The 27489-nt window shown below is 45.3% G+C and overlaps 1 protein-coding gene and 1 long non-coding RNA gene across 5 annotated transcripts in view; one reads left to right on the top strand and one right to left on the bottom strand.

Moving 5' to 3' along the window:
• The first annotated feature begins 51 nt into the window (after positions 1–51).
• LOC122179551 lies at positions 52–24543 on the top strand. Of its 2 annotated transcripts, XR_006178737.1 has the most exons (4): positions 52–188; positions 5177–5711; positions 23348–23503; positions 23600–24543. It is a non-coding gene; the product is annotated as an uncharacterized LOC122179551 (long non-coding RNA). The 2 variants fall into 2 exon arrangements; XR_006178736.1 differs by having other exon boundaries at positions 23348–24543.
• PACSIN3 (protein kinase C and casein kinase substrate in neurons 3) overlaps positions 10690–27489 on the bottom strand; it is a 20216-nt gene continuing 3416 nt past the window's right edge. For 2 of the 3 annotated variants that reach the window (XM_042870399.1, XM_042870409.1), the window contains exons 2-12: positions 19885–19944; positions 18361–18461; positions 17839–17995; positions 16949–17184; positions 16437–16592; positions 15805–15980; positions 14494–14614; positions 13788–13924; positions 13124–13189; positions 12454–12614; positions 10690–11009 (exon numbers count right to left, since the gene is read on the bottom strand). In XM_042870399.1, coding sequence (XP_042726333.1) covers positions 10894–11009; positions 12454–12614; positions 13124–13189; positions 13788–13924; positions 14494–14614; positions 15805–15980; positions 16437–16592; positions 16949–17184; positions 17839–17995; positions 18361–18414 — 1380 coding nt within the window. In that variant the 5' untranslated portion in view covers positions 18415–18461; positions 19885–19944 and the 3' untranslated portion in view covers positions 10690–10893. The remainder of the gene's footprint in view (positions 11010–12453; positions 12615–13123; positions 13190–13787; positions 13925–14493; positions 14615–15804; positions 15981–16436; positions 16593–16948; positions 17185–17838; positions 17996–18360; positions 18462–19884; positions 19945–27489) is intronic. The other variant, XM_042870414.1, reaches the window with a different exon arrangement.

Genomic DNA, 27489 nt, shown 5'->3' with positions numbered 1-27489 from the left:
CCCGGCGCCTCGGGGCGCCTCGAGGCGCGGCGCGCGGCTCTCGGACCCTCGCTGAGCTCCCGGAGCGGCCGCTGCCTGAGGGAGTCGGGGGCTGTGTGGTGTCCCCGCGCTGAGGCCGCAGCCGGAGAGTGATTTAGTGAGCGGGAGGCGCGGCCTGCTCCTCAGAGCAGCGCGGGGCGGTGATCCAGGTAGGGAAGGGCTCGCTTCAGATCAGGCACTGTGTCAGGGCCTTACCGTGCTCAGTCATAGACCGGCGCGTCGTTGCGCTGCAGTGCAAGAGAGTAGAAGATGTGGTTGTGCTTTGAACTGTGTGTCAGTGACAGAGAGCCCCTTTCGCACCGTAACAAGGGAAAACAAGCGACTGCGGAGCAAGGACAGCAGGAGCTACCCGCCATCATGGCACTGCTAAGCTGGAGCAGAACGCGCCTCCTTTCCTTCCTTCCAGAAGGAGATCGTTTGGTCACACCAGTCTGCTGCTAGCAGTAAATGTGGAAGTATCTGGACAAGGCAGCTCTCAGTTTACATTTAAAGGTTTCCATGTCACTTATTTCTGATTTTTCCACTGATATGCAAGATAGATGGTAGAATTAATTGCCATGGGAGCCCAGGATGCATGATCTTAGCAAGGTCTGTAAAGTTTGAGGATGTAAAGATACAACCAGGTACAACTGAAACGTTCAGCAAAAACTCCTGCAGAGCAAGGCTTAGCAGGAGTGTTGAGTCTTGTGTTCTGGGGCTCGGCAGGGGCCAAGCTGCACAGTCAGCTGGGACCTGGTACAGAGATAGGCTGCTCTGCAGTAAGACGGGAGGCTTCTGCACGCTCATCTGACTCGAGCTGCCCCAGGACAAGGTACTGAGGCTGGCAGCAAAGCTAGATGCAGCCTGGCAGGGCACGTGTTGCTCTTACTCTGCTACCTTGGTTGCTTTTGTGTGCCCATTTCTGGGGTTACACAAGCAGTACTGGGGAATCAATTCAGGTAAAAGTAACTGATAGCTTTTTGTCACAGTTATTTTTAAACCATCTGAGTTCCCTGATCCCATTCATGGTGCAGCTGTTCTCGCAGTCATACCAGGAGAGCCAGTGTTGAGTGTTGCAAGAGCTGGCTGCACCCTGGGAAGAAGAGAGCTGAGGGCAGCTCCCATAGGGCTGTGCCTTCATCAGCCATTACTCATCTCCACAATACCTGAGCATGGCAAGCAGAGCAGGCATTGCCAGGGTTGAGTTGCTTACTCCACCTTGTCCCCATCTACTGTGCTGCAGTGTGATGCTGCTCTCCTCCTGCGCAGGCTTTATTCTGGTGATGTCTGTGTTTGGCTACCTGAGGGATGAGCTGTGCAGGAATTAGGAGGGACAGAGTCTATTTGCAGTGCTGTTACCACTGTTTGGGGCTTATGAAAGAGGAATGGCTTGTACACAGGAGGAGCCAAGGCAATCTTTGAGGTCTGTAGCTCAGTATCACACATTGTTTCTGCCTGTCTGTGCTAGAAGGCATGTGGGGAGAGTGCAGGCTCTGCTGTTCTGTGAAGGGGTACATGGTTTGTGCTCATTGTGCTGTGACCCAGGAAGGCTTGCCTACAGCAGGGTTATTTAAGCTGCTTTGTCTCAGCCAGGCCCCTTGCAAGCCTTCCAGCCCACGCTGGTTGCTCCAAGTCCTGGCAAGGCTGCCGATCCTGTCCATCAGTTTTACATAAAAGAAGCAGGAAGAGTATGCTCCTGCTCTGAGAAATAGCTTCTTTTTGTTGCCACTTCCAGTACAGGAAAGACCTCCTGCTGCTGACTCTTCCCTGTGAGCATGTGCTGTCACTGCACAGTTCTTGCTATTTCCTGCATCTGTTTCTCTTGCATCTCATGTGCTTTGCTGTTGAATTTCTGAACAGCTAGCTGGCATCCTGTTCTTCGGCTTTCAGCTTTTGTGTCCATCTACATCACGTGTAAAATTTGACTCTTTTCTTCTGATTGCTGTGACACCAGACCCTGAGCCATTTGTAGTCTCCTAATGAGAGATGGTGCTGTTACCAATGTCAGTGACAGTCTCTAGCATCATGCAATAGAGCAAAGGAAGGTAACCAGGCACATTCTTGGAGTGTGCCATACTACTGGGGACACTTTTTCAGCACAGAAGTCTTGTTGCTTGTGAGTGCAAGGTTACTGTGGAAGGGAAAGTGGCAGAGAGAAAACCCAAGGGCCCTGCATGAGAAGCAGGGGATGTGTCAGACGAGAGCTGGAGAAGCTCAGGGGTGAAGTGCCACAGTGGGTGTAAAACCTGCCATGCACTTGCAGGTCTAAGCCAAGGAGAGTAGAAGGTGACCCTCTGGAGACCCATCTGGAAGCAGGGTGACAGTGGGGAGAAGGGACCTAGCTGTCTTCTACTGCCCTCCAGCTTGTGAACCAGAATAACTGTGAAGAAGAGGGAAGGCATGCCTCCTGCTGTCCTACTTGGACCCATCGGCCTCTCAAGCTTTTGCTGAATGAGGAAACTACCTGAAAAAGAAGTGGGAGAGACAGTGTCCCATGGGTCACAGTGTGAGTGGTGGGGTATCAGGAACCTAGTGACGTGTGGAGAGAGGAACAACACTTAAAACAGGGTTGCCAAATATAGATATATATTTGGTTTGTTTTTAAACAGCCAGTTTACAGATACTGGGACCAGTCTGCCAGTGTGCCACACAGAATGTAATTAGTAGCTGTCTCTGTAGGAAAAAGTACTGTACGAAGGCAGGCGGTCACATCACATGCTGACTCTATACAATGCTTGTAGCGAGATTTAAGATAAGGAGCTATTATGCTACATGTAGAGTGAATATTTTGTTAAGGTTTACAACTTAGGCAGTTTTACTGCAAATCAAACAAATGTTGTGGTTTGGAGAGAAGCCAGCAAGGGTAGAAGAAGCATACAAATTAAGGAGCACAATAGATGAGTAACTCCAGAGGTACTGAGAAGCAGAGTAATGGCTTGATCTGGTTTGGGGGTGTGCTGCAGCCAGAAGGGGTCCTGCTGCACATGCTGTCCATTGCGCTATTCTGACAAGTGGGTAACCATGGTCTGAGTCACAACCCTAGCCCTGCCCTTACACCAGCTGTCCTTGCTTCGCTGAGCTGATTGCTCTTCCTCCTGGAACTTCCAGGAAGGTTTGGAAGGGTGGAGAGCACTGTCTCTATCAGTTGTGTCAGCTGATGTTGCTGGGCTGCCTGGCAAAATGGCTGAGGCTTGATGGAGTGTGTAACTACAGCATGAGTCTTGGCTGCTGCTCTAACCTAGTTGTTAAGTAACTGTATGTATGCATGTACATGTTACGTTTTTATGCTTTGCTTTTGTAACCCTATTTCCAGTATTGTTGTTGAATATTTTCAAACACACCGTTTGAAAATAAATCTGTGAGTGGCATGACATGCTGGGGATCTGGGAGGCTCTGGGGATGCCCCAAATTAAAGGAGAGCTGGCAGATGTCTTCAGGGGAGGGGGACTGGGAATGTTTCATACCTTGCTGTAGTGGTCATTTTGGAGATGTGCTATAACAGTTGTCCTTGCTTGGAGCAGGCTGCTTAGCAGGTGTCAGTCACAGCGTGTCCTGTGGCTTAAAGCCATGCTCACCACACCATGTGGGAGCAAGGTGGGCAGACTGGGCAGTCAGCAGGCTCTGAGCTGTCTTGCTGTGAACAAAGTCAGAGAGGGAGTAAAGCCCCAAGGCTGGTTAGAGGTAGGGTAGGCCTTTGGAGAAAGCTGGAGAAAGCCTGGAAGGCAGTAGAAAAGCACTGCTTTCTGCAGCAGCCCCCTGCGCCCCCCACACTCCTCTGTGTGGTGGATGAACTGCAGCTTTCAGCTGGGCTGGGACAGCAGGGTAAAGGCAGGAGAGTGGCTCAGGGGAGAGAGTGAGGAAGGCTGATTTAGATGCCCCTGCCTTGGCTGTCTGTTTTGGCAGCCAAAGGGCTTGCTTCTTTACCCACTCACCCAAGGTTGCACTGTGCCATGTATGTTTGCATATTTATTAATCACTGGCTTAACTGTTCTCAGAGTGACCCACAGTTTTCTTCCATACAGGAACCATCCAGGAAGCAATTCACACCCTTAGGCTCCCCCAAAATACAGCAGCAGTTGCTACCAGCAAGGCTGATTCACTGGCAGACATCATTCCTGCCCTAGCTAACAAGACATGTAAAAAAATGGAAGTGGTACCAACGCAGTCTCCTAGCAGAGGTGCAGACCTTCTGCCTCATTGCAGTCATATAATCTCTGTCTGCCTAAAGCATGACAGATCTGTATCTTGGCTCTGCTGTTCCATGGCTACAGGCTCTTAGCAGATGTGAGAGAGCACTTCTGGAAAACTACCTGAGCCCAGAGGCCAGGGAGGGTATGGGATGCAAGAGGGGAATGTATTACAAAAAATATTTGCTGGCTTACTGGGAAAATGTGTTGGGTCTTCCATAGACCTGGAAAGGGGAGGAAGCTGCAAGAAGACCCTCAGCTAGATCCCATAGCAAGGCAGGGTGCAGTTGTAACATCTGTCTCCCAGAAGGCAGTCATTAAACCTCTCAGCCATTAGTCATAGTTATAAGACAGATGTAAGACACATGCTCAGCCTTTTGAGGTGGTTAATAAATAGAACAAGGTTTGCTGTATCCAGTGCTATTACTGAGTTGCAGGAAATGGGGAAACTAAAAATGAGTAGTGGAGAATGACAGAACAGTGGACTGGTGTGTGCCTTGTATCACGTAGCATTTCATCTTATAAATATGATCAGGTTCGGTGAGGAGCTTGGATCAGAAAGGATGGGAACCATAAAGAGCCTGCAGCAGGTTGCATCTGAGTGACGTTCCCTTGGTAGACATTCTCTTGAACATGAAGGAAAGAGGTACAGCTAGGATGATGGGGAATAGAATTTCCTTAGGGGAGCTAATTACAAGGCCTTGCACAGAGCAAAGACCAAAAAAATCTTTCAGGTGGATGAAGAGACGAACATACCCTCTGAACCCAAAAGGGATGGGAATCTATCACCTTCTCTGATGGGAAAACAAGGCACCCTGCCAAGGAAAGGAGAGTATTTTCCAAGTCTGTTTCCCCTCCGATTACATAGGAGCAGGTGGTCTGTAGGGTTTGTAGCTGCTTCCTTATTGTTCTTCATAGGTCATGGTTTCATGAGCTTTTCCTCCTTCAGCTTCCTGTGTTCTCTGTTGCAGGTGTCTGTTGAGCTCCAATACCAGCCCTGAGCCTTCAGTGCCTTGGCAGGCAGTCTGCATGCTGGGGACAGAGTTCCAGTACTGTTTGATGCTCTTTGGAACAGTGCCACTGGAGAAGCAGATCCATTACAACCTGTGGTGTGCAAAGTCTGGCTTTGGAGCTGGGGTATACAGCGCAGACAACGTGTCAGTGATTGGAGTAGTCTTCCTGCATGTGGCAGCAGGACTCCACAGATGCTAGACAGTGCTTCTTAGCTACATCTTCCCTGCTACCTTCCACAGCAGTGGTGGGGCTGAGCTGCTGTGCGGCTTTATCCTCAAGCAGTACAACAGCAACACCCAGGTGTCAGCATCCCCACATGTCAGACGCCACTGCCCTAACAAAGGCACTGCTGCCACGGGTGACAGTTGATGTCATCTCAATGGAGCCCGTGTTCCTGCATCCAGCCACTCATGTTGGAGTTCGTGTACTTCTGTGATCCTCGCTACTTCTCGCCTTTGGCCACATCATGCTTCAGGCTCTGGAACCTTTCAGGTGAGCAGCAAATTTATCTACTAGGAACTGTGTCTATCTCCTTGGTGCTCTGTGGGAGGAGAGGGTTCCCCAAGTTGTGCTCAAGCAGAGGGAGGTCAGATCTAGGGAGCAGTGCTGCCCAGCTGTTCAGCAGGAGCACAGCAGAGACATAACATTTCAAGGCCAACTTGGCTTTGCCTGTTTTTGACGCATGCGACAATTGCTTGCATCCTTGAGCCGCTTGCCTGCTTTCAACATCTGCAGCAGCTGAAACTCAAGAGACCAAGCAGCCAAAGGAGTTGGTTTCACAGACCCTAAAGTTACAAGAAATCCAGTTCCTTGAACAAAAAAGGTACTGCCTTTGAGAACTGTAGTTTATATTGGTCTTGGGTTGTCAGGACTAGCTTAACTGTCAGCCCACAATCCTGGAACAGGCCTCATGGTACTTAATAGAATTAGTGCTTTCTCTGGTTTTGAGATTCTTTACTGAAGAACTTTAATGTTAGAATTAGATAAGCCAAAAAATCAAGTGACTCATGTACAAGGGGAAAAAGGAGAGGTGGAGAGGGGGCAGATGGTGGTACTAAAGTGAGGGAAGCACCTCTTTTTTCACACCAGAGCAACATACCAATTTTGGAGTTTCTCAACTGCTTCACTGCTTCCTTGAAGGTAGCCCAGACAGCACAAGCACTAACTTGTTGGAGGACAGAGCCAGCAGGGCTGTCCTATCAGATGTGACCTTTTCCAGCAAACATGTAATCTCATTTCCCTGCAAATCACCTCACTCACCAGAGTTTTCTAAACTGAATCCCTTTAGTACAAGGACTAGCTGTCTGCAGCACTTACAAGACAGGTAGGAGGCATGCCTGAAGGGGAAGAGAGTGACCCAAGGCAGGCAGCACTAAGGAAAATATAATGTGAGCAAGGAAAAATGAGAAAGCTGTTGTTTTACTCGGATGCTCTTTTGAAAACAAACAATAATCAGTGCACATAAGCACCCCTGTGAACTGTGATTTGGGTGGGGAGTAGGTAGCAGAGGTTCAGCTCAGTGGGTGGCCACAATGCATAAAAAGGTTGCAGGGCCACCAAGTGAGACAAACATACAAAGGATAGTGGATGTGGCACTGCTTAGAAACACTGGCACCTGAGGGGAATCCCTGAGGAGAATTTGAGAGAAAGGGCCAGTATGCTCACAGCTGGGGATGGGGATTGTTTTGGTGTCAGCCTCCTGCTGAAAGCAGGAACAATAGACTCAGGAAGGAAAGAGTTTGTGAAGTCAAAGGGGAAGAATATGGGTCCTGGAAGAAGATTTCCAGCTGATATGCTAGAAGGGAAGTACAGAGAGGAAGGGATCATAGGATCTATAAATAGCTGGACCCAGTGAAAGCACTGGGTCTTTAAGAGGAGAGATTACAGGCCTCTGCACTTAGCAGGAGAAAGGTGCTGACCACTAGAATGCTTCAGGAGAAAGGAAGTCCCAAGCTGCAGCTGTAATTACTTTAAGCTGGGAGACTGACAACAAACCATGAACCTCTGCAAGTGGGATTATCAGACAGGCAGGATGACCCAGACAATAAAATGGATGTGTTAAAAGCAACTAAGAAAGTGACTGGGCCTGAAACTTGTTACTTGTTCACTGCAGTCCTGTTGTTTAGTCAGGATGTCCCAGCAAAGGAACTGTCAATCTTTTCCAGCTACCCCATTGCCTCCACCCCCTACTTTTCCTTCTTCATCTTGTCTAGAATCATCCTCTCACATTCATCCCATTTGCTCTTCTTTGGTGAGTTAACAGTTTCACTCCCTTACAGCCCCCGAGCTTTCCAGCTCCTTGTCTGAAGCTGGATGGCAGTACAACACTTGATCACAGGTTAGTTTTTTCCGCTTTTCTTTTATTTTGGAGCAAGAGCCCTCTGAAGACACTTTGCCTTGTATCATCCACCCTTCCTGTTCTTGCACAATGGCTCCTGACAGCACCTGGTGGGTACTTTCCAGCCATTTTTTCCATAGGTGAAGCTGGAGTTGTGGTGGCACTGGCATTGTCTCAGTTTCAGCCCCACGAGCAACACGGAGCATTCCTACCAGTCTCTGTGCAGTTAACTTAGGAGCAATTACTTCTTCAAGAAGCAGTGTTCAGGCCCATTTTAACTCCAGCACTGCTTTCCTCACAAGCAGAGGGAAATTCTGCAGCAAGCAGATCTGAAAATGCAACTGAAGCAACCCAAAAGTGTGCAGTTTGCTTGCACTTCAGTCAGGTAGAACGTGCCTGAAATAGAGCTGAGCAACCAACAACTGAAGCCTTAGGCTAGACCTGTAAACAGAGCAGGAGCAAAGGGAATTCAGAATGACTTTGAACAGCTCTGCGATTGCTGTGCAGAACTGACACCTACTTGTACCTTCCTTGGTGTGGCAAACCAGCTACAAGGATGTGAAATGGGGAAATGGGATGGAAAGTAAACTGACGCACAAATGGCCCCAGGCTCCACACAGGGCTGGGGGACTGCCACCAAAGGTTAGAGGCTAACCACAGCTCAGCTGCCATCACACAGCACAGCTGGCCCATGCACACTACAGGCCTTGAGGCAGATTCTGCCTACAGGACAGAAATGTTATTAGTGGGTTGGGCAAGCTCAGCTTCTGCTTTGGGGAAATGGGTGTGATCTGCCATAGAAAATCTTTAACAACTTCTTTCTAGAAAACTCCTTATCAACAGAAAATCCAAGCTTTGCACCATACTTGAAAAGTTCTTGGCGAGGAAGATGTCAGAACTAAATTAATTATCTGCCAAGCACAGCTGTGCAAGCTTTTCACAAGGAAGGGCTTTATTTAAAAAAAAATGGTGGCTAATGTTGTCACTGTGTCACTATTAGGCAAAGAGACACATCTGTATGCTTTCACAGATAGTATGGGGAAGAATAGGCTTTGCCAGCATTGTGGAATTCAGACACAATTAGTTCACATGTGCATCTCTCTGTTCATGCAAAACCACTCAAAAGCATGGATAACAAGTTTCAACTAGAGCCTTTACACTTAAAAACCCCCTGCATTTGCTCCTGTGGAAAACTAAGTTTCCAGGCAGACCTATTACTTTAATACAAGACTATTAAGGGTCTTTTTTGTTGTTGTTGGTTTGTTTTCTTCCCTTGGGGAAGTTCTTTACACAGGCTTTTACTAATCCATCTGGGTTTAGGTACCCAAACTAAGGACTAAGAGCTATACCAAAATTTATGAGCTACAGTAAAGCAGAGCAGTTTTTTATTCCTGTTTTCTCCTGTCCCTTAATTCAGCTCTTGGCAGCAGTTTGATGTGCAAACATTCTTTAGGAGACACATTCATATAATCTATGGTGTGTCACTATTTCTGGCAACCTTCAAGCAGGCCATTATGATCAAGTGGTTGGGTTTTCCTAGGACAAACAAATCTGTTCAGACTTTGTCCTGTGGAATTTCAGGTTGTTTATATTTAACCAGGGGTCCTGCCTGCTGGCCATTTCTGTCCTCACCTACCACTACCCCTAATTATAACCCAATCAGAAGAATTGAAGTTATGCTTCCACCTTTTCCTCTGTAACTCCCTTCTACATTTTTATTTTGACATTACTGAAAGGCAAGTATTAGTGTTTGGAAACATCCAGGCTAACAACATCAAGTTCTCCTTTTCTCATAGCACAATTCAGGTCATTTCATCCTTGGCTGTTTTTGTTTCTTATCTCACAGTCATTCTCACAGTCAGTTCTGCAGTCATTTAATCCCAAATGTTCACTTGCAACTTCAGACTGTATCATCTCTTTTCCAAACAGCCCTACAGCTGTTAGCCCCTGTATGATTGGCAGAAGCTTGACTGAGGTTTTTTGGAGTCTAATTGAAAAATGACCTTCATGTGTGCCAACTCAGAACAAGCAGTACACTGCACACAAGGCTACTACAAGTTCACACTGTATCTGGTAGAATTTACTGCTGAGGCACAGTCAGAAGCCAGTTTTTACTATTCAGTTTTGTACCATGAATGTTTGCTTTTCCTTTTGCCTTTTCTTGTGGCCTTGGGATTACTGTGTATGGGACATGCCCATCAGTCATGGGCATGTTCCTCATGTTTAGGCAAATCCTTATGTTTGAATAAGCAAATCTCTAAGATCAGGACTGCACTGGTTCAGCAGCCTCAAGATGCTTTCAGGAGCAGAAAGCAGGACAAAGGGAAAGGTTTGATAGGTGTTCCCTTGCTGAATGGTACTTAACTGGACATAAGCATACCTGATGCAGGCCAGAAAAAAAGCAATCCGATCTGCTGTCAGACACTTCCATTCACACCTTTGTCAGCATGAACAGCCAGATCATACAAGACAGAGTACAGCTATGGGACAGGAGAAAGGCTTCTATCATTCATTCCTGGTGTTATCCCAATAAATTGGAGGGTAGTAGGAGAGGAAATCCAGGCTTAGAATCACCAAGGTTTGAAAAGACTAAGGTCCACCCGACACCAATATTTTCCATTCAACCATGCACCTCACTACAATATCTAAACATTTCTTGAAGGTTTCCAGTGATTATGACTCCACCACCTCCCTGAACAGCTCATTCCAGCACCTAACCACTCTTTCAAAGTTCCTCCTGTTGTTCAACCTGAATCTCCCCTTGAAAGGCTTTTGAAGCTTTGTCACTTATGCCAGCTGCCTTACCCACAGGAGTCAACAAGCCTGCAGGTGAAGGACACTGAAGGTTTCTGAAAGATCTGAGAATAAACGGAATTTTGTCAGCTCAACTGAGCAAGAAAGAGGAAGGAATAGAAGTTCTCTATAGCCCTACTTGTGCAGAGTTCCTTGAACAGGAAGCTTGGGGGCAGGGCAGTCCCCACCACCCTATGGATGCACACGCATGGAAGCTAAGAAGCTCTTTTGTCTGTTTTGAAGAGTTGCACATGTCATGCATCTCCCTTCACTGAGTGCAAGTCAGGAGGATCTGTTCCCTTCTGTACTTCTATATTCCTGTAGTGCTCACAGTCAGAGTAGTCTTAGTCATCCTTGTTTATTTATTAGAAAATCCCTACAGGTCTAGGCATTTAAAATGAAGCATTAGTTACATGGAATACAGGCCCTCAGAGTCCAGAAGTTGCTGGATATATTGCAGAGGTGGACTGGAGCCAGCAGTGACCCAGTGACCTCTGCAGTAGGTGCTGGTATGGATGTGAGACACTGGCAGGGCAGTTGTAATCATGAGCCAACCTTCTCAACATAGTTAGCAGGATAGAGTCCAATGTGGCCAGTGAGAAGTCGGCCCTTGCACCATCCCTGCTCATCTTCCTCACTAATCTTCATTAGTTCTTCTCCTACAAGCAAAGACAGTTATTAGGAAGCAGCTTTGGAAAAGGTAGCGTGGCATTTGCTTTTTTGTAAACTCTGAGGGAAAAACCCATTGGTCTGAAGTATCACACCTTCTTCCCCTTTATCACACTCAGCATCAGTTTAATTTTGTCCACAGTTATTGACCTCTTCATTAGCTGTTGTCAGTATCATCCCCTGGGCCAAGGGGATTCCTCAATGGAAGTTTTTTTTTTGTTCCCAGTAGTTCTACTCAGTTTCCTTTCCCCAGGAGTACTTAGAAGCCAAAGGGAGCAGAAGGCTCAGGTTTTCTTTTTCACCAGCTCCTCTGTAGCAAGTGGGAAAGAAATTTAAGAAGCTGCTAAGCTCTGGCCGGTAGGGGCCAAAATGGCTATTCTGTGATAGGCCATTTAGCTTGACCAGAAAGGCATGCAATCAACTTCTTTCTCAGACTATGACCAGGAAAGACTATGACTTTTAAACTCTCCATATCTACTTCAGGGAAGGGCAGAAAGGACCCCTTCTCCATCAGTAGGGGAGCCACACATCTGCCAGAAAGTCTTCCGCATCATTAACAACATCTCACACTGGTAAAGCCTGGGAAAGAAAGTCATCTGCTATTAAACTTAAGCCCTACTGGTCCACACTTGCCAGAGCAGATTCAGAAGATGGATAACATAAGGCATGCTTTTTTAACCATTAGATCTGTTGGGTGGAAAGAAAGAGCAAAGAGTCAAGTTCCACAGCACACATACTATAAGATATTTAACAGCAAAAACAGTTTGTTTAGTAGCTAGTTTACTAGCAGCACAGATACTGGAGCCTCGGACACAAACCTCTGCTACTGAAAGAATTCAGCACCTTTTTAGAAAGGGGCTATTTTGGAGTTGTATAGCAGAGATGCCACACAAGACAAGCAAGATTAGAAACACTCAAGATCCAGATGTTCTCTTGGGTTTGGAGATAGAATATTCAAACAGAATTTTAAGTAAAAGGAAGAAAAATGGAAGGAGTCTGCTTGCTTCAGCATTCCTCTCCTCTCAATCCTCTGCTGGGAGCTATGCTCGCCAAGCAAGATAACCATTTTGATCAACACTTTGCACAATTTTTTTGCCAGCTGAACTGCCTTCAGTAGTGTGTCACTTTAGTTAATTCAAAAGGACCTTGCATTAAAGAAAAGGCAAGAGGGATCTATTTTGCCACTTGGATCTGCTGCTTTCCCTATACTGTAAGCAAGGCCCAAGCAAACTTCTGATAGGGCCTCACTGTTTCTTAATCTAAAAGATTGAACTGCCCAGTGTATCATCTGCCTCATTAGTTAGCAATGGGCCAGTTCACAAGTACAATAATTGTCAGCTCAAGGTAACATCCAGTTCTTAAGGAGTGTTCCAATCATTCCCTCAGCCCAAGTGAGGACAGCAAAAGGTTAGTAAGAGATTAGTGCTTCTGTACCTGCTTTAAAGCTCAGCTCATCTGCCTCCTGTCCTGTGTAATCATACAGTGCTCGTACCCGTACACCTGGTACCTTTATGTCCTCCTCATGCCCGTTGGCATCCAGGTACTTCTTTGGAGTGTCCTCATCTGACCACTCCGAAATATCTTCCTTCCCTCCACTGCAGATGTGGAAGCAGAGAGGAAATATGATGGTAGTTAGACTTCTCTCACACACTTATTCCTTAACCACATACCATTCCAACCTCTCATAGACTACTATGCTATAGAACCAAGTGCAAAAGACCCAGTAGCCAAGAGAGGATGAACGGAGAAGAAGTGAGATACCAGAAGACACTAGATTTGGTTGAAAGCATAGCAGTGATAGGACCCTGATGGCTAGGAGTCAGACTCATTCTCACAGTGTTTCCATATATGCATTTTTCATGTCTTCATCCTACTCTAGCAGACCGTCTCATTCAGGGAAGGCCAGTTCTAATGGAGAGCCCGGCTGTATCTGGAGGTATTCCAGCCAAGAACAGGACAGACAAGGAAAAGCCATATCTCCAGCATTGAACAGATGTAGCTGGAATGTTATTTTCCAAGTCAGAAGCAAGAGCAAAGGGGAACAGCAGCAGAGGACAGGCACCTGGAAACCAGAAACCCTGAAGAGGCTATATTCCATACTAACTTCACAAATGTGGGTGCCCTCAGGCTGTCATAGAAGAGGCTGTTCTGCTCCTCTTGATAGAAAGACCTGTAGGTGGGCAAATAGGGCCCCTGAATCCATTAGACTGAAATGGCCTTGAAACACCTTTATATTCCCATTCTTTTCTGCCCAGTTCACTTATGCCAGAGCTCCCCTTTGAAGGCCAGGATGCTAGCAACACAGTAGGACAGTGCTCTGTTCAGCCTCTCCCTATTCTGATTTCTTCCTGGCAAGAGAGGGCAGCTATAACCAGACTTGTCAGGCAGTATTCAGCATCATATTAGGCAAAACAAACTAACAAACCAAAACCACAAATATGCCTGTATTTAAGAAACAGTACAGCTAACTCACAAAGCTGTCAGTTTCTAACTTTCCTTACCCTACCTAGGACAAGCAGGAATAAGGCCAGTTCTCATCACTAAAGGACCTTAAGGCAGGCACCTAATGAGAGTGAGACAGTATGCACTGCATACACTATAGACCAAGAAGAGCTCCATGAAAACCTCTTTTTCTACCCTGTCTTGTATTTCTTGTCCTCTGGGGCCTTGCCCAAGGCAAGAAGTTGAGAGGTCACTCCTACTCAACAGTGATCCTTGGCAGGACTGTATTTTTCCTAACCTGAGGCATCCCAGAGTTCAGCTCTTACCCTTGCCTTGTCTGCAGAGGAGTCTGTGAAACAACACCATCCCGCGTAGGCAAAATGCTGGTCAGCGTGACATCATCAGCCACCTTACCACTCTTTTCCTTCTTGGTGATTGGCCGCTGTGTTTCAAGGGACCATTCCTGTTCAAAGAAAGAGCAACAATACTATCAAGCTGTTAAGATGAAAAAGCTCTAGGCATGTTTTCTGACCAATACAGAAAGGAAACAAGTCAAGAACATCAAGTTATGCTTCGTCTATGGCTGATCAGTTAACTGGCCTTGCAGCCATATCAGGCCCACTCCTATTGAATCCCAAGGTGCAACAAGAGGGCTTGTAGGATAGGTTACAATAGGAGCTTATTCCAAGGTCCTGAGCACCATCTCTTCCTTGCTCTTGCAGCCAGATAAGCTGGAGTAGTTGCAGTTCAGCAGGGTAGTAAAAATCCCCTTACGCAAAAAGATTGCAAAAAGCCAGTTTCTGAAGAGCCTAATACCCTGAGCCTCTGATCAAGAAGTCTCACTTAAAGATCAGAGACACTAACATAGGTTAGCCAAAAGGGACCGAATGCCAACTCTCAGACTTGGAAGGGGAAAGGAAAGAGATAGGAAAAGAGAGGAAAGGTCTCTACAATACAGAACTAGCAATCCACCAGTTTCAGAAAAACAGATGGTAAGAAATAGTAATAATGCACTTGTGAATGCTGTGTCACCTCAAATTGAGGCCAATTCATGGCCATGCCTGGTCCATGAGTGTTACGCCACCACTTAAGGTCCTCCTGGTTGTCTGCAGCCATGATGACTTGATAGAGATCTCGATACAATGCTTGAAAGCTATGGCCAAGAACAGACAAAAGCATCAGTCCCTCAGTAGTTCCACAAAACCCAGTTAGGAAAGAGGACCTTAACTTCATGAATAGCCACACAGCTTATTAAATCCTACAAAGTTAAGGTTGCTAGAGTAATAGCTGTTCCTCTCTAGGGAAAAAGAGCAAGCTTTACAGAAGAGAGTAGCAAGCAGGACAAGTTGATTGGTGTGGCAGTAGCTAACATTTGATGAGCTATGCTGAGAACTGGCAAATGGGCATTTAAAGAGCATGGCACATTTTATACTACAAGATCTCTCTTCTCTAGGCGGAATGGACATTCTTGCTTGCTGAAGTACTAGGAAGTAACAGTCTCACTCCTCCAATTTTGATTACAGGTAGCAACATGGAGGCTTCTCATATGAAGGCTGCTCCAAAAGCAATGCCTCCTGTTTTACTGTGCTAACCTACAACATCAGATGTAGGTATTGGTGGCACAGCAGTAGAGGTTGAATCTTCCTGCCAATATTCCATTATATTTTGTTGCTGTGAGACGGATGATAGCAGAGGGCAAGTCTGACAAAACAGCATCTGACCTGGAAGTGCACATGAAGGAAAACTGTGTCGCTGAACACTATGTGGAAAAAAGTGGCACCCACTGACATTCATCAACAGTTGCTGACCATTTATGGAGACCAAACAGTGGATATGAGCACCACAGTGAGGTGGTAGGCAGCACATCTCAGCAGTGGCAACAGCAAGTCACCTCTAGTGGCACATTTTTATTTTTATTATTATATATTTTTTAAACAAGCATGGATTGTTCATTGCTGGCAAAAAAAAAAAAAAAATGCAGAGCTAATGATGATGATTATGCTGAAAAACAATATTTTGTAGCTGAGAATGTGCTCTGTCAAACAGTTTTATTGCATCAGATATAGTTTCTATGGAAATAAATAGAAGGTATTACTTTTGGAGCAACACACACAGCATAAAAACACATACAGGACAGTATGAGAAGGGTTCAGAGACATTAAGAATCCTTCCTGGGGAATGTGTACTGGTCAGTCTGAAGAGATCAGATGCCAGTTCTCTGATGAGACTGACAGAATCAGCAAGACCTGCTTGATGCAATTTCCTTCCTCAGACACTAGAATCAACACCCCTTGCCAGGGTTGCACAGTCTAGCAGACCTCCCTCCTGTGCAAGGGCTGGTACCTTTCACTGGTGGAGAGGTTGAGATGCTGGTGCAGATTCAGGAACATCTCCTTGAAGAAGCACAATCGCTTGCGCTCTGCTTCCTGACAGCCCTCAAATACTTGCTCCATGTCCTCCATGTAGCGGGGATTGTAGCGATTCAGCTCTTCTAGCATCTTCTCATATTGATCCTTGCACTGTATCAACCCAGGAGGAAAGAGAGCTGTGGTTTAAAACGTTGCCTGGAAGTCAAGCCTGTAACCCACCACCTCCCAAGCACCCTTACAAGTTCCTCCTTCCTTACAGTCCTCTTCCACAGAGGGATCTCCCACACTTTGACTCTTATGGGCAGGCACACGACTCACTTCGGGTAGCCAAATCTTCAACTCTGCACTGAGTGGATGCTGCACCAAATCCTATTTTTTTCCTCTTGATGTATTTATTAGTGAGATCTTACCCAACAGCAAAGATATCAACCTCTTGCTCAGTCTTAGGTGCTGATATCTCAGTCTAACTCACTGAATATCTTAAAACAATGAGGTCCCACCACCTGCAAGCCTTCATCAGGAACAGCATCACTAAGTGACAATACAACCAGTGCTTTCTCCTTGAGAGCATTATCCTTGTGACCCATATCTATTAAACACACTCACCTTCTCAGCCTCCTGAGTACACTTCTCAACACGCTCCTGCAACTTGCGCAGCTGCTCCTGTGATACAGAGGAGTCTGCCTTGGCATGATTCTCCCTTGTGTGGGCTGTTTTCTCCTCCTTCCGGGCTGCATGATAGTTTTTCTTAGAATTCTCTACCTGAGTGGATGAGTGATGCAGAGAAAGTCATTACTATGACCACACAGATCCTCCATTTGTCAGAGAGAACACAGTAATATTTCATGTCAGTCAGTGGCAATTGCTTCAGGACAACCCAACTGAAATGCCAATTTGGTGTTTAGCCAACCATGCTCTAAAGGAAACAGGTACCTCCAAAAGATTTATTTTAGTGCTAACTTACCATGGAAGAACACCAAACCTGTTACCAAAGCTTTTATCACAACGGAAGGAAGCCGCAAGACCAAGACACCAACTAGGTATCCTTCCCCTGGCATTCTCTGTAAGCACCACCTGGACCACCCTCATCCCTTCTTCCCCATTCACACTTTGCTCACATCTTTCATCTTCTTCACCCAGGGCTTCTGAGCCTTGCGGAACCCATCCTCTGCCTCCTTTGTCTCCTTGAAGCCCCCAATTATTTGCTTGTGGTAGGCTTCCTTCTGCCAGGCCTTGATCTTATCTGAATCTTCACCAGCCAGGTGGTTCCTGACAACTAAGTGAATTTCACTTAGTTTGTCTGCAGCTGTCAAAAATGCATGCCAGGCCTTCTCCAGAGTGCCGTACTGTGGGCCTGCAAGAACAAGCACCAGAGACATGCTTATACCTCCTGCCCATAGACAAAAAGAAAAAAAAGACAACACAAGAAACATTCCTTTTCTCCTACATGCATCTCTTCGGGGTTACTTCCATAACTCTACATCACAAGTCAGCATAGACTTGGTCTCCATACAGTCCCCAAAAGCAGCATCTAGACTGGCTGTCACAGCTGCCTGATAGAGGCACTTCTTTTGAGCAGCCTTCACCACCTCAGGCAGTACATACCAAGGGAGAGCTTCTGTATGAAGCTTTCTTCACATAACTGGCCTGAGCTTCAGTTTGTGCCACTGAAGCACAGTACTGTTGTTATTCTCTCACTGGAGGAGAAAGATGGGTGACAGCTGAGCTACTCTTAAAATGGAAGACCTCCAGCTTAATTTAAGGCTTTGACTGGCTAATGGCTTATTAGATTAAGTAACCAAAGTATCTAACAGCATTGAAAAAGAAGGCTTTTTAAAGTGAATTAAAGGATAGGGTAGAAAACAAACAAACAATGATAGTCAAAGAATTTACCTCCCTTGCTGTAGGTGGGAAGCCTGTCTCACAGCCTCAACTCAGCAAGACAGACTACTCCAGGAACAGAGTGCAATTACTACATCCTGTTCCCAGGACAACCTGCCAGATTTACCTTTCTCCACATTGGTCCTCCACTTTCGGGACCATTCTGTTAGCTGCTGGGCATAGTTCTTCTCTATTTTGGCTCGCTCCTGGAAGCAGGAGATTAAGTCATTGCAGAGCCGGTAGCCATCATCCACCCGCTTCACTGTCCGCCTGTAGTTTCCAGCCTGAAATTTCACAAAACATTTATACTGTACTGATGTTCAAACTCCTTCAGAACAGATAGCAGCAGGCCAAGTGTCACAATGAAAGGGAGCAGCAGCCCTCTTGAAAGCAGGAGCTTGTCTCAGACCTGCCTCTGGCACTCTGATCTCAGATAGGCAGAGTAGTGGAAGGAGTAAGCAGAGATGCTCTGCTTACCTCTCACTGCTCAGATCCGTATCACCTGTACAAGAACCTCCCTACAGTTTCTCCCTTCCACTCCCTAAGAGCAACATGTCACTCACAAACATGAAACTCAAACCCTTAATTCCACAGATGGAAGGTAAGATGACATTCCTACCTCCCTCGCACCCCAATTATCTTTCCTTACCTCCCAGAAACTACCCTCAGGAGCCTCCCCACCGGCATCATCTTCTGATGACATCACACCCGTTTTCTTGCAGCAGAGAATTTTTGCAGATTTTAGTTAAGCTGAGGAAAGAAGGAAAAAAATTTAATATGGCACTGTCTGAACCTTTGCAGAGACCACAGTTCTCCATAACTTTGCTAGAGAAATCTCAGTGTCTTGCAGACAAGCACTGCCATCACTGCACCTCCAGCGGCAGATGGCTGTATGTAGCAGAAATGCCCAAGATTGAACCTGCCTGTTGTTTCCCTCCCTGCAGATGAAGGGCCTCCTTGGCAGCCCAGGAGCACATTTGGAAAGAATGTTGCAGAAGACCATCTTGCCAAACCTCAGCTGTATGAATCCCAGAAATGCTGATGAATCCAACATTTCTCAGCAGCAGTCACCTCTGCAGAGATTCTTTTCTTCACCAAGGCTCATAGAACAGTAGCAAAAGCTACAGAAATGGAGGTAGCTAGAACCATTAGAAAGTCCTCTGTCAGATGACTCCAGCTTCCCAGTGTGAGATTCAGGATTACAGCTGACTGGAAATAGTGATGCTGGGCAGTCAGCAGGCAGGCATGTCTTGAATGGGGAGGAGCCCTACAAATTGCCCATTGGCTGAGTTGGGCTCAAGTAAAACTGCAGAAATATGCTGAAGCAAATCCAGCCAAGGGAAGGTACTGCAGCATGCATGCCAGTTACTCAGCCATGCCACTTCCCTAGAAATATCTCTGTAAAGCTGTCACAGCCCACCACTGCACTAGGGTCAAAATCCAGGCAAGGAGTTGAAAAGTGTTTCTCATTCTATTGTCTCTTCTGCCCATTTCCCCTGTGCAAGCCTGTGCTGCCATTCTGCTCCTGTCAGGGTGCAACACCAAATACCTTGAGAAAGCTTCTGGGATGATCTTAGGCAAGAGCAAAGAGTAATGCAAAGAGACTCAAGCATTGACATATAAACCTGCTCCATTCTAGGCAAGCTTGGGTTAATCTACCATAGATGTCCTTTGCTGCCACTTCTCCTCTTGCACATTCCTAGTTATAAAAAGCTTTCTTCACACCCCAGAGAGGTATCTGGTCATTCTGCCAGCCCACAGAGTACACAGCAGAGATGAAGAAAATCACATCGAGAGTCCGCATCCCCCACATCTTTAAAGTCCTTTCCACTGTGCCTACTATAGCACGAGCCACATCCTGAAGTGTCCCAACAAAGACTGCAGGAATTTCTTCCATTTCTTCTGGCAACAGCCAGGCTCTATTTGCAGTCTCATCTTACTGACAGTAGGAAGTATATTAACGCTGCTCCAGAAGGCTGAAGTGATGAATGTCAGTCACAGAAGCAAGTTGTTAAATAGGATGTGGTGCTCAAATGCATGAACTTCGAAGCCTGCAGAACAACTTCACCTGTTCCCATCCTCCCTCTCCCCCACCATTCCTCAGAGGTCTGCAAAGCCATATTACTGGTTTCCAGGGCATGCAACTCCACATTAGTCCCCAGTAGCTACATACCTGAAAACGAGATGACAGGGGAGCAGCAGGAAGCTGGCAACTACGTCCTGAGCTCAAATTCTGTAAAACAGATTGGAGAGGAGACAGATGGGCACAGTTAGATAGCATTGCTTCGCTGCCTGCTCTGACACATCCCAATCCCAGCATAGACATAAGGTTGTCCCCCTTCTGCCAGCTACTAGGAGGGGCACCCTCTGATATAGCAGCTGCGGCCACTGTGCCTCCTAAGATGCCACGTTCCAACACGTAGGAGAGATGCCAGATCGCTGTGTCACAAGATCTAGCCCCAGAGGAAATTAAAATAGAAACAGTGGGGCGGGATGACAGCACTGTGCGGGAAAGGTAGCATCACAACAGCTGAGCAAAGGGAACTGCCCAAGGAAAGAAGGGCCTAAAATAAGCACACTCCCTGGGCACGGTATGTGGGGCCTGACCCCCCTACCCCCCCCAACTGTACACTGTCTGGTTTGGGAAACTCACTGCCACCACATTTAGGCTTAGTAAACTTCAGGAGAAGGGGAAGGACAGACGTATACCTTCTCCAGACCATGTTTAGTAAAGATGAAGGGCATTTATCTATGAAACAAAGGACTCTTTAACTTCACAATTAAAAACAAGCTTGCTTTCTCCTCATGGAGAGGGATCAATTAGTTACAACTCATGAAGGTTGTATCACTTTTTCCCATCCTTCCCTCCCACTCTCCCCCATCCCCACTTCTTTATCAGGAAGCAGTGAATCACAAACATGCCTTCCATCTCTTGTTTCCAGTTCAGGCTGACTATACAGTCCTAGAATTCAGGGTTAAATGTGGAAAACTTGTGTCAGAGTGTGCTTGTTTGTTTGATAGTCAATAAGAAAGGAGGAACTGAAATCCATTCTTTCTGCTATTTTCATGTTCAAGTTGGAAACAAAATTGAAGAAGTTGGGAATGAACTAAAGAAAAACTAAAGAAATCATGAGAAATTATATTTCTGCCATTTCCACAATAAATGTGAGCTATCCTCCCTTATTTCATCAAGTTACAAGCCCAGGTAACTGGGTCTACTATGCTTGTGATTAGCAAGTTCTGAAACGTAATAGTAGCAGTGCAGAACGAGACTGAGTGTTCTTGTTGCCCTATATCCTTCACAGACAGTAGCCAAAAGCAGGTATTTTCCCCTGCTCTGAGAACAGAGCAAGCATACATGATGCCTCCCTGCATATTTTCCAAGCCTCTAACCATTTGTTGACAGGAGCTTCCTGAGCTGGATGTGGCACCTATGAATTTAGAAACACTCAATGCATTTCTCTTCCACTAACTTCCCCAATCTCATACGAGTTTTCAGCATCAACAATATCATGTGGCAAAGCATCCCACAGCTTAAGGCTCAACTTGGAACCACCACAGTAGCAAGGTGGCACAATTAAAAAAAAAAAAAAAAAAAGCAGGATAATATTTCTGCAGGTCAGTCTCCATGTGTCAAGTAGCACTCAGTAGAATACACATTTAAAAAACGTTTATGTAGACTTTATAGAAGCCAGGGAAAAAAAAAAAAAAAAAAAAATGATACAGTCCTGAAAGATGGAAAAAGGTCAAAAAAAATAAGGAGGACCCTTTTCTGCCAGGCTTTTTCTGGACTTTACATAGCCCATGAGCCCATGTCAGTCAGCAGATCAAATTGGATCTGCGTGCAGACACAGGGAAGGTACTTAGTAGTGCACACAGAAGCTGAAGAACAGCTGCTGCTGTCACCCTCAGCCCAAGAAGAGCAAATAGATTGCCACTCCACCCCCTCATGCCTCGTTATTCCTGAAACATAGGTGTTGTGTGCTGCCAAGAACCCAAAACCAGGGAAAAATTGAGTTTGCCAGGAAAAACAAATAGAGAAGCATTACACATGCCAAAGCCTGAGGCTTGTTTTATAGCAAGGTATAGAGATGACAGTACTACCCTATGCACAGCCCAATGTAGCAGAAGCCACCATGTAATTCAGAAACGCTAAGAGAGCCTGCACAGGACAAGCAGTATAGCTGGAGTTACATGTGGATCGGCACTGACACATTCTGATGCCACTGCCACCTTTGCTGAGAAGAGGCCAACAACAGATTTGCACACCTAGAGGAATGTTTATCCTTCCCCTTCTGCTTTCCTTGTTCACATCTCACAGATAAAAGGTTGGAGACCTCACTGCAGCTCCTGCAAGACAAGCTCTCTGAAGGAGAGTGACTTCTTCAGTCACTTCGCACCTCTGCAGAGTTACAAATGAGGGCATCACTGGCACTGCTACAAACAGCAGTGTCAAGTAGACAAAATAGATGACATAAATGATGCTTACGCAGAGCTACAGCCTTTGCTGCTGACAGTGTTAAAAAAAAATAAAAGATACTCTCCTACTTCCCTAAAGATCTACTTTCATTTATGAACAGCATAGTAAGTTACCCAAAAGTGGCTCTTAATCTTCAGCTGCAGGAAGGCAGAATGGCTCATGACTGATTCACTGGTGCTGAGCTTCACTCAGAGAAATGCCACTTGTCATGGCAGGGCTGTTTCCACATTTAACCATGCTGATCTCACCCTGCTACAGTCAGTCACACATCCCAGACCATAATTCTCCACCCTCAGACCAAGGTGTCACTAAAACTCTCTGCTTTCAAATGCATGCATCTGGGAAGGCACTACTTGTTTTTGTTTCAAGTTTACACAACACTAATACAACAGGGTCTTGTTCCACAATTATAGTGCCTAGACTGGATAGTAATTACTCTTTTCAACTTCAGAAACTTTTCCCTAAGGCAGGTAAACCACAAAAATCTTCTTCCCTCTAAACCACACTCCAGTATTTCCAGGCTCCAACGCCCAAGGAATCACTTCTGTGCACTGCTTGACTGCCTTCTGAGACTGACTCCCTGTAAGCAATTGTTCTCTCAAGCTTGCCAAGAAGCAGCCTCTGGGCCCTACAAATGCTCACAGGGCTGGTGCGTGCAGCCCTGCAGGAATTTGTCCACAGAAACAGAGTTTGTTCACTTGCCAAGCAAGGCCTTCTGCGCGACTCTTCCCCTTTTCCTGAGTACAAGCTTAAGCACTGGATTCAGGCAGACAGAAATAAGTTTGAATTCTATTTATCCAGTAACCAGGGCTTTGGCAGAAGGAGATTTTTATTATGGACCAATTTCTATGTGTTGCTTAGCTTAGTTTTAACACCTAGTTTTAATTAGGAACAGGCTGTTAATAACTAATTTCTCCCTTGAGAAAACAGTAACACCACAAAGCAGCAGCAACTCATGTATTTGATTCCCAAAGAGTCACCTTTCCTGTATGCAGGCAGTGGTAAAGGTTTCATTCTCTCCAGGGCACTTCCAGTATAGGTTGCCAATAAGCACTTCAATCTCAACAATCCAAATACACAGAAGTACTGACACCACCACTTCCTTCATAGAGCAGCAGGCACAAAAACCCTTCATTTTCTGTTAACTGTTTTTCAGAAAGGAACTAAAAAGCTGAAGCCAGAAGGAACTACATGAAACCATCAGCACAATGAACTGCATTGCTGTTGGTACAGCAGTGCTAGGAAGGTCCTGATGGAAACAATGAAACAAGGCACGGGACAGCATTTCTTTCCAGCTTCCCCATCCCCACAGGTAGGCACCCAATAGTTACAGTCACTGATTCAGAGCTGTGTCCAACAAGGTAAACCACTGGAGAGTGGTATAACACAGGAACACTGATATTTACAGGTGTGCTCACCTCTCTGAAGAGGGGCCAGTTCACCTTTACAGCTAGAGACTGCCAACTAACACAGATCCTCCAAGAAGCCTGTGTACCTGAGATGACTTCTACCCAGCAAAACACCCCTTAGAGATACTTACCCTACTGCTGTGATCACACCCTTGGTAGGGTCACCTGACTGGTAAACAAACAGCAAACCAGCATTTCCCAGCCGCTCCCTAAGGACTGACGCCTACCAGGACTGCCTAATGCAGTTTTGAGAAAGACTCCAGATGATCTCTCCAGGCAGGGAGAGGTCAGAGGGCCATCAGGCAGAACAGTGACTGCACACAAAGGTCACTTCAGCTATGTGCAAGCCTTTAACAGAAGCTTGTCTCCAAAACAGTAATTCTCTAGAGATTGCGTAGCTGACCGTTAGCAAAGTTCTCCTTGACTATATGGAAGTATTAAAATGCAGACAAGATCCTCATCCTCTTAAAGGAGGATGATTCCTTTAAGTCTGCACGATGTTTCACTGCACTGTCTGGTTTCACCTTCTTTATATTGGTCTCCTCCAAATTCAGGCCAAGCTAATATCCTGTAAATAGATACCCTGCTATACCCTTCCTCCCTTTTTTTTTTTTAAAACTCTATTTTTCACATGTTCAGACAGAACAAAGTACCTTCCATATCCATTAGCTACTCCCTGTTCAGTTCTCAGAGGCCAATGCTACAGGACAAGCTTCTGCCAACACATCATTGCTGATCTAAAGGATAAGATTCCTAACCAACATGCTGTACCAGGCAGAAACCACTCCACCAAGAAAAATTTCCTTTTCTACTCCCATAGGATGTAGGAAATCTCTAATATTAAAGGAAACACAGATCTGTCCTGGTTAACATAATAGTATGAGATAATATTAATAAAAGAGTGCGTTGGGCTATCAAGGTCCATGCTATTTTTTTCCTCAAAGTTGTTCTTCCTATGAGAAAGTTTGCTTATAATTGCTGTATGTTTACAACAGTTGCTAGAATAATCGTGACATGCACGCTGCAGCTATATTTAACAGGCAGCTTCTAATAAGAGCAGAGGGAAGTTTGATAAAGAGCTACTAGGAATTGCGCTACAGCAGCCTCATTTCTTAGCTCAGTGAACAGCATAGGACCTGTTTCACACAATCAGCTTGCCTGCTTCCCAGTTCTCCCAGAGCCAGAGAAAGCACTGTCAGAGCAAGGTGTTAACCCATGCAGACAGAGTGCCTCCAAGCTCACTGTCCCACTCTCCAAGCCTCTTCAGCTGCTTGCTTTCACACTGCCTACTTCCTATCCTGTTGCATCAGTCTCTGCAAATAGATGCCAAGCTTGCCAGCAAATTTGTGCATCAGCAACTCACTTTTGTTGCTGTTCTCTTCTGCTTAACTGTTGCAAATAAGCTATTTCTTCCTAAATTGCTTAGACCCCAATAAAAGCTGTTATCTCTTCTCAAGTCTCAATTTGCACTAAATTCAGTTTTTCCCAGTACTTAATCTACTTTCACCTGATCACATTTTTTCTGCACTCTAGACAAGATCAATAGTCCATCCTGTAGAATAGTTGCCTGTAACTTAAGATATCTCTGATCACAACAGCAGGCTGAGGCAGTTCTCCCATTTAGGCTTTAAGTACAGTTGTTTTCTGTTTAGAACTTTATGTGAAAAAACAATGATCCAAACCCCAACCTCATCCAACAGAAATCATCTGTTCTTTACTGCAGAGTAAAGAACAGGGGAAATACTAGGGTAATAGTGTCTTTTCCCAACTAAACAAAACTGTGGCTACTCCATGTCAATAGAGCATTCTCCTCCTGTGATTGAGTCACCTTGTAACCCCAGAGCAAGGATCAAGTTTACTTTGAATGTATTAAGAAATCTTAAGGTAGCAGTCATTTGCAATCAAGCAGCCTTCAGAAGAGGCCAGTTAGCTCTGTTCTAGCACTGAGCTTTCAGTGGTTCCTTGCTTCAGGACTACATAGTAGACCTTAATCTCCAAACAGCTGTGCCTCCTCCTTCCTTCCATTTGAAAGTAGCACTTTTTTTTTTAAGCCCAGCTGCAGTTCCACATACCTCTGTATATAAAGTAAATTCTTGGCTTCACTTTACCAACACTTAGAGTTCTGCATGTCTCTTAGAAGGGGGAAAGGGAGATGAAGTTGGCAAGTATCTTGCCATCTTGATGAAGTATACAGCAATCACGCGCCCAATGATTTCAAAATACATTTCTTCATCTCTGGTTGTATCAAGAAGGCATCTGGGTTTCCTCAGTAAAAGCTAGTTTACTGAAACTGTTTATTAGAAAGAATCTTAAAATCATTTAGGTTGGAAGAAAGTGATCTTGAGATCACTAAGTGCAACCATCAACCTGACACTTCCACGTCCACCACTAAAACATGTCCCCAAGGACCACATCTTTTAAATATCTCCAGGGACATCATTTTCACCCCTTCCCTGAGCAGGCCATTCCAATAGCTGATCACCTGATATTCACAAAGAAGTCTTCCCCAGTATCCAACCTAAATCTTGCCAGCTCAACTTGAGGCTGTCTCCTCACATCATATCACGTCACCTGAGAAGTGTGACTGATACCCTCCTCACTGCAGCCTCCTCTCAAGTAGTTGTAGAGTGATGAGGTTAAACAACCCCAGTTCCACATATCTTCTCTAGTCCCTTAACCAGCTTTATTGCTTTGATGAATATTTCTGTTCCAAATATTCATACAATGCAGGCAAGAACCTAAATGATCATCAAGATATTTCTAAGTTCATTCAGTTCCCTGCTCAGTCCCAAACAGGCTGTGCAGAAAAGAATACTAGCAGCTTCATGAACAGCAAGTGGGAATAAGGTAAGATTCAGTACTACTATATCTCTTACGTTAGAGGAAGAGGTAAAGCATCATATTCAATTTTTTCTAGTTTATGTTCTGGGCAGTTCCTCCACTTTACTGATAGCAAGGCTCTTTGCTCACCTTTTGCCAATAGAGCTAGGTTTACTTAATTTCTTCCTCACGGGAAAGCTTAAGCAACATAAAGATGTAACTGTAAGGCAAGACTCTTATATACAACATAAGGGTAAAGCAGGCTGCAGCACCATATGAAGTGGCAAGAGTATTGGTATGCAGTTACATAAGGTTACTTTGCAGAGTGTTTTGGGGGGGAAAAAAGCATGTTGGGGGAAAAAGAAAATGTTGTTTGCATTGGGGGAGTAGAGAGAATATTCATTACCTTAGATTCCCTTCCGAGCAACTTCAGGTCCTAGAAGCTTATAGCAGATTCAATCACTTCATAGTCCACTCCCAAAAATAACTATATCTCATATATATGAGATATATGACATATTCTCTAGAGATATGCATTGAAAACAAAGCTGAAAAAGGGCAGCCATTAAGAATTGGCCTGCAATGTGAATATTTGTACTTTGCCCATTCTCCCCAGAGATCCTTGCTGCAACTTTTGTCGACTTTCATGTTAACTGCACAGAATCTGGTGTTTGGTTTCAGTCTCTTCAGCCCTTTTCAAATAAATTTTTAGATATCAAGCTGAAGAACAAGTCTATAAATATATTTCATATTTCAGGTGTTATCAACGAAATCCCACGAGAATACAACAGCCAGTGCAAAATGCATATATTACAGAACAGATTTCAATTACTGAGCATCACTGGAATGTCATTTGCTTCCACAGCACAGATAGAATCATATAGATTTCAGCTTCTGATCCTCAGAACCTAAACTGACATGTGAGGAAAGCACACGAGGAATGTTAAAAAAAATAAAAATCAGAGCACAAACAGAGCAATCTCCCCCTCGTGGCTTCCAGAAGCAGCTCCTGTCCCACAGCTCAAAAAACTAGGTTTGTTTTGGTTGCTGTTTGTGCTGGGGTAAAAGC

Source organism: Lagopus leucura, unplaced genomic scaffold, assembly GCF_019238085.1.
Source record: "Lagopus leucura isolate 7727_CA_CO unplaced genomic scaffold, USGS_WTPT01 Super-Scaffold_1, whole genome shotgun sequence".
NCBI lineage: Eukaryota > Metazoa > Chordata > Aves > Galliformes > Phasianidae > Lagopus > Lagopus leucura.
Note: the sequence above shows the minus strand (reverse complement) of the source record. Positions and strands in the feature narration are given on the sequence as shown.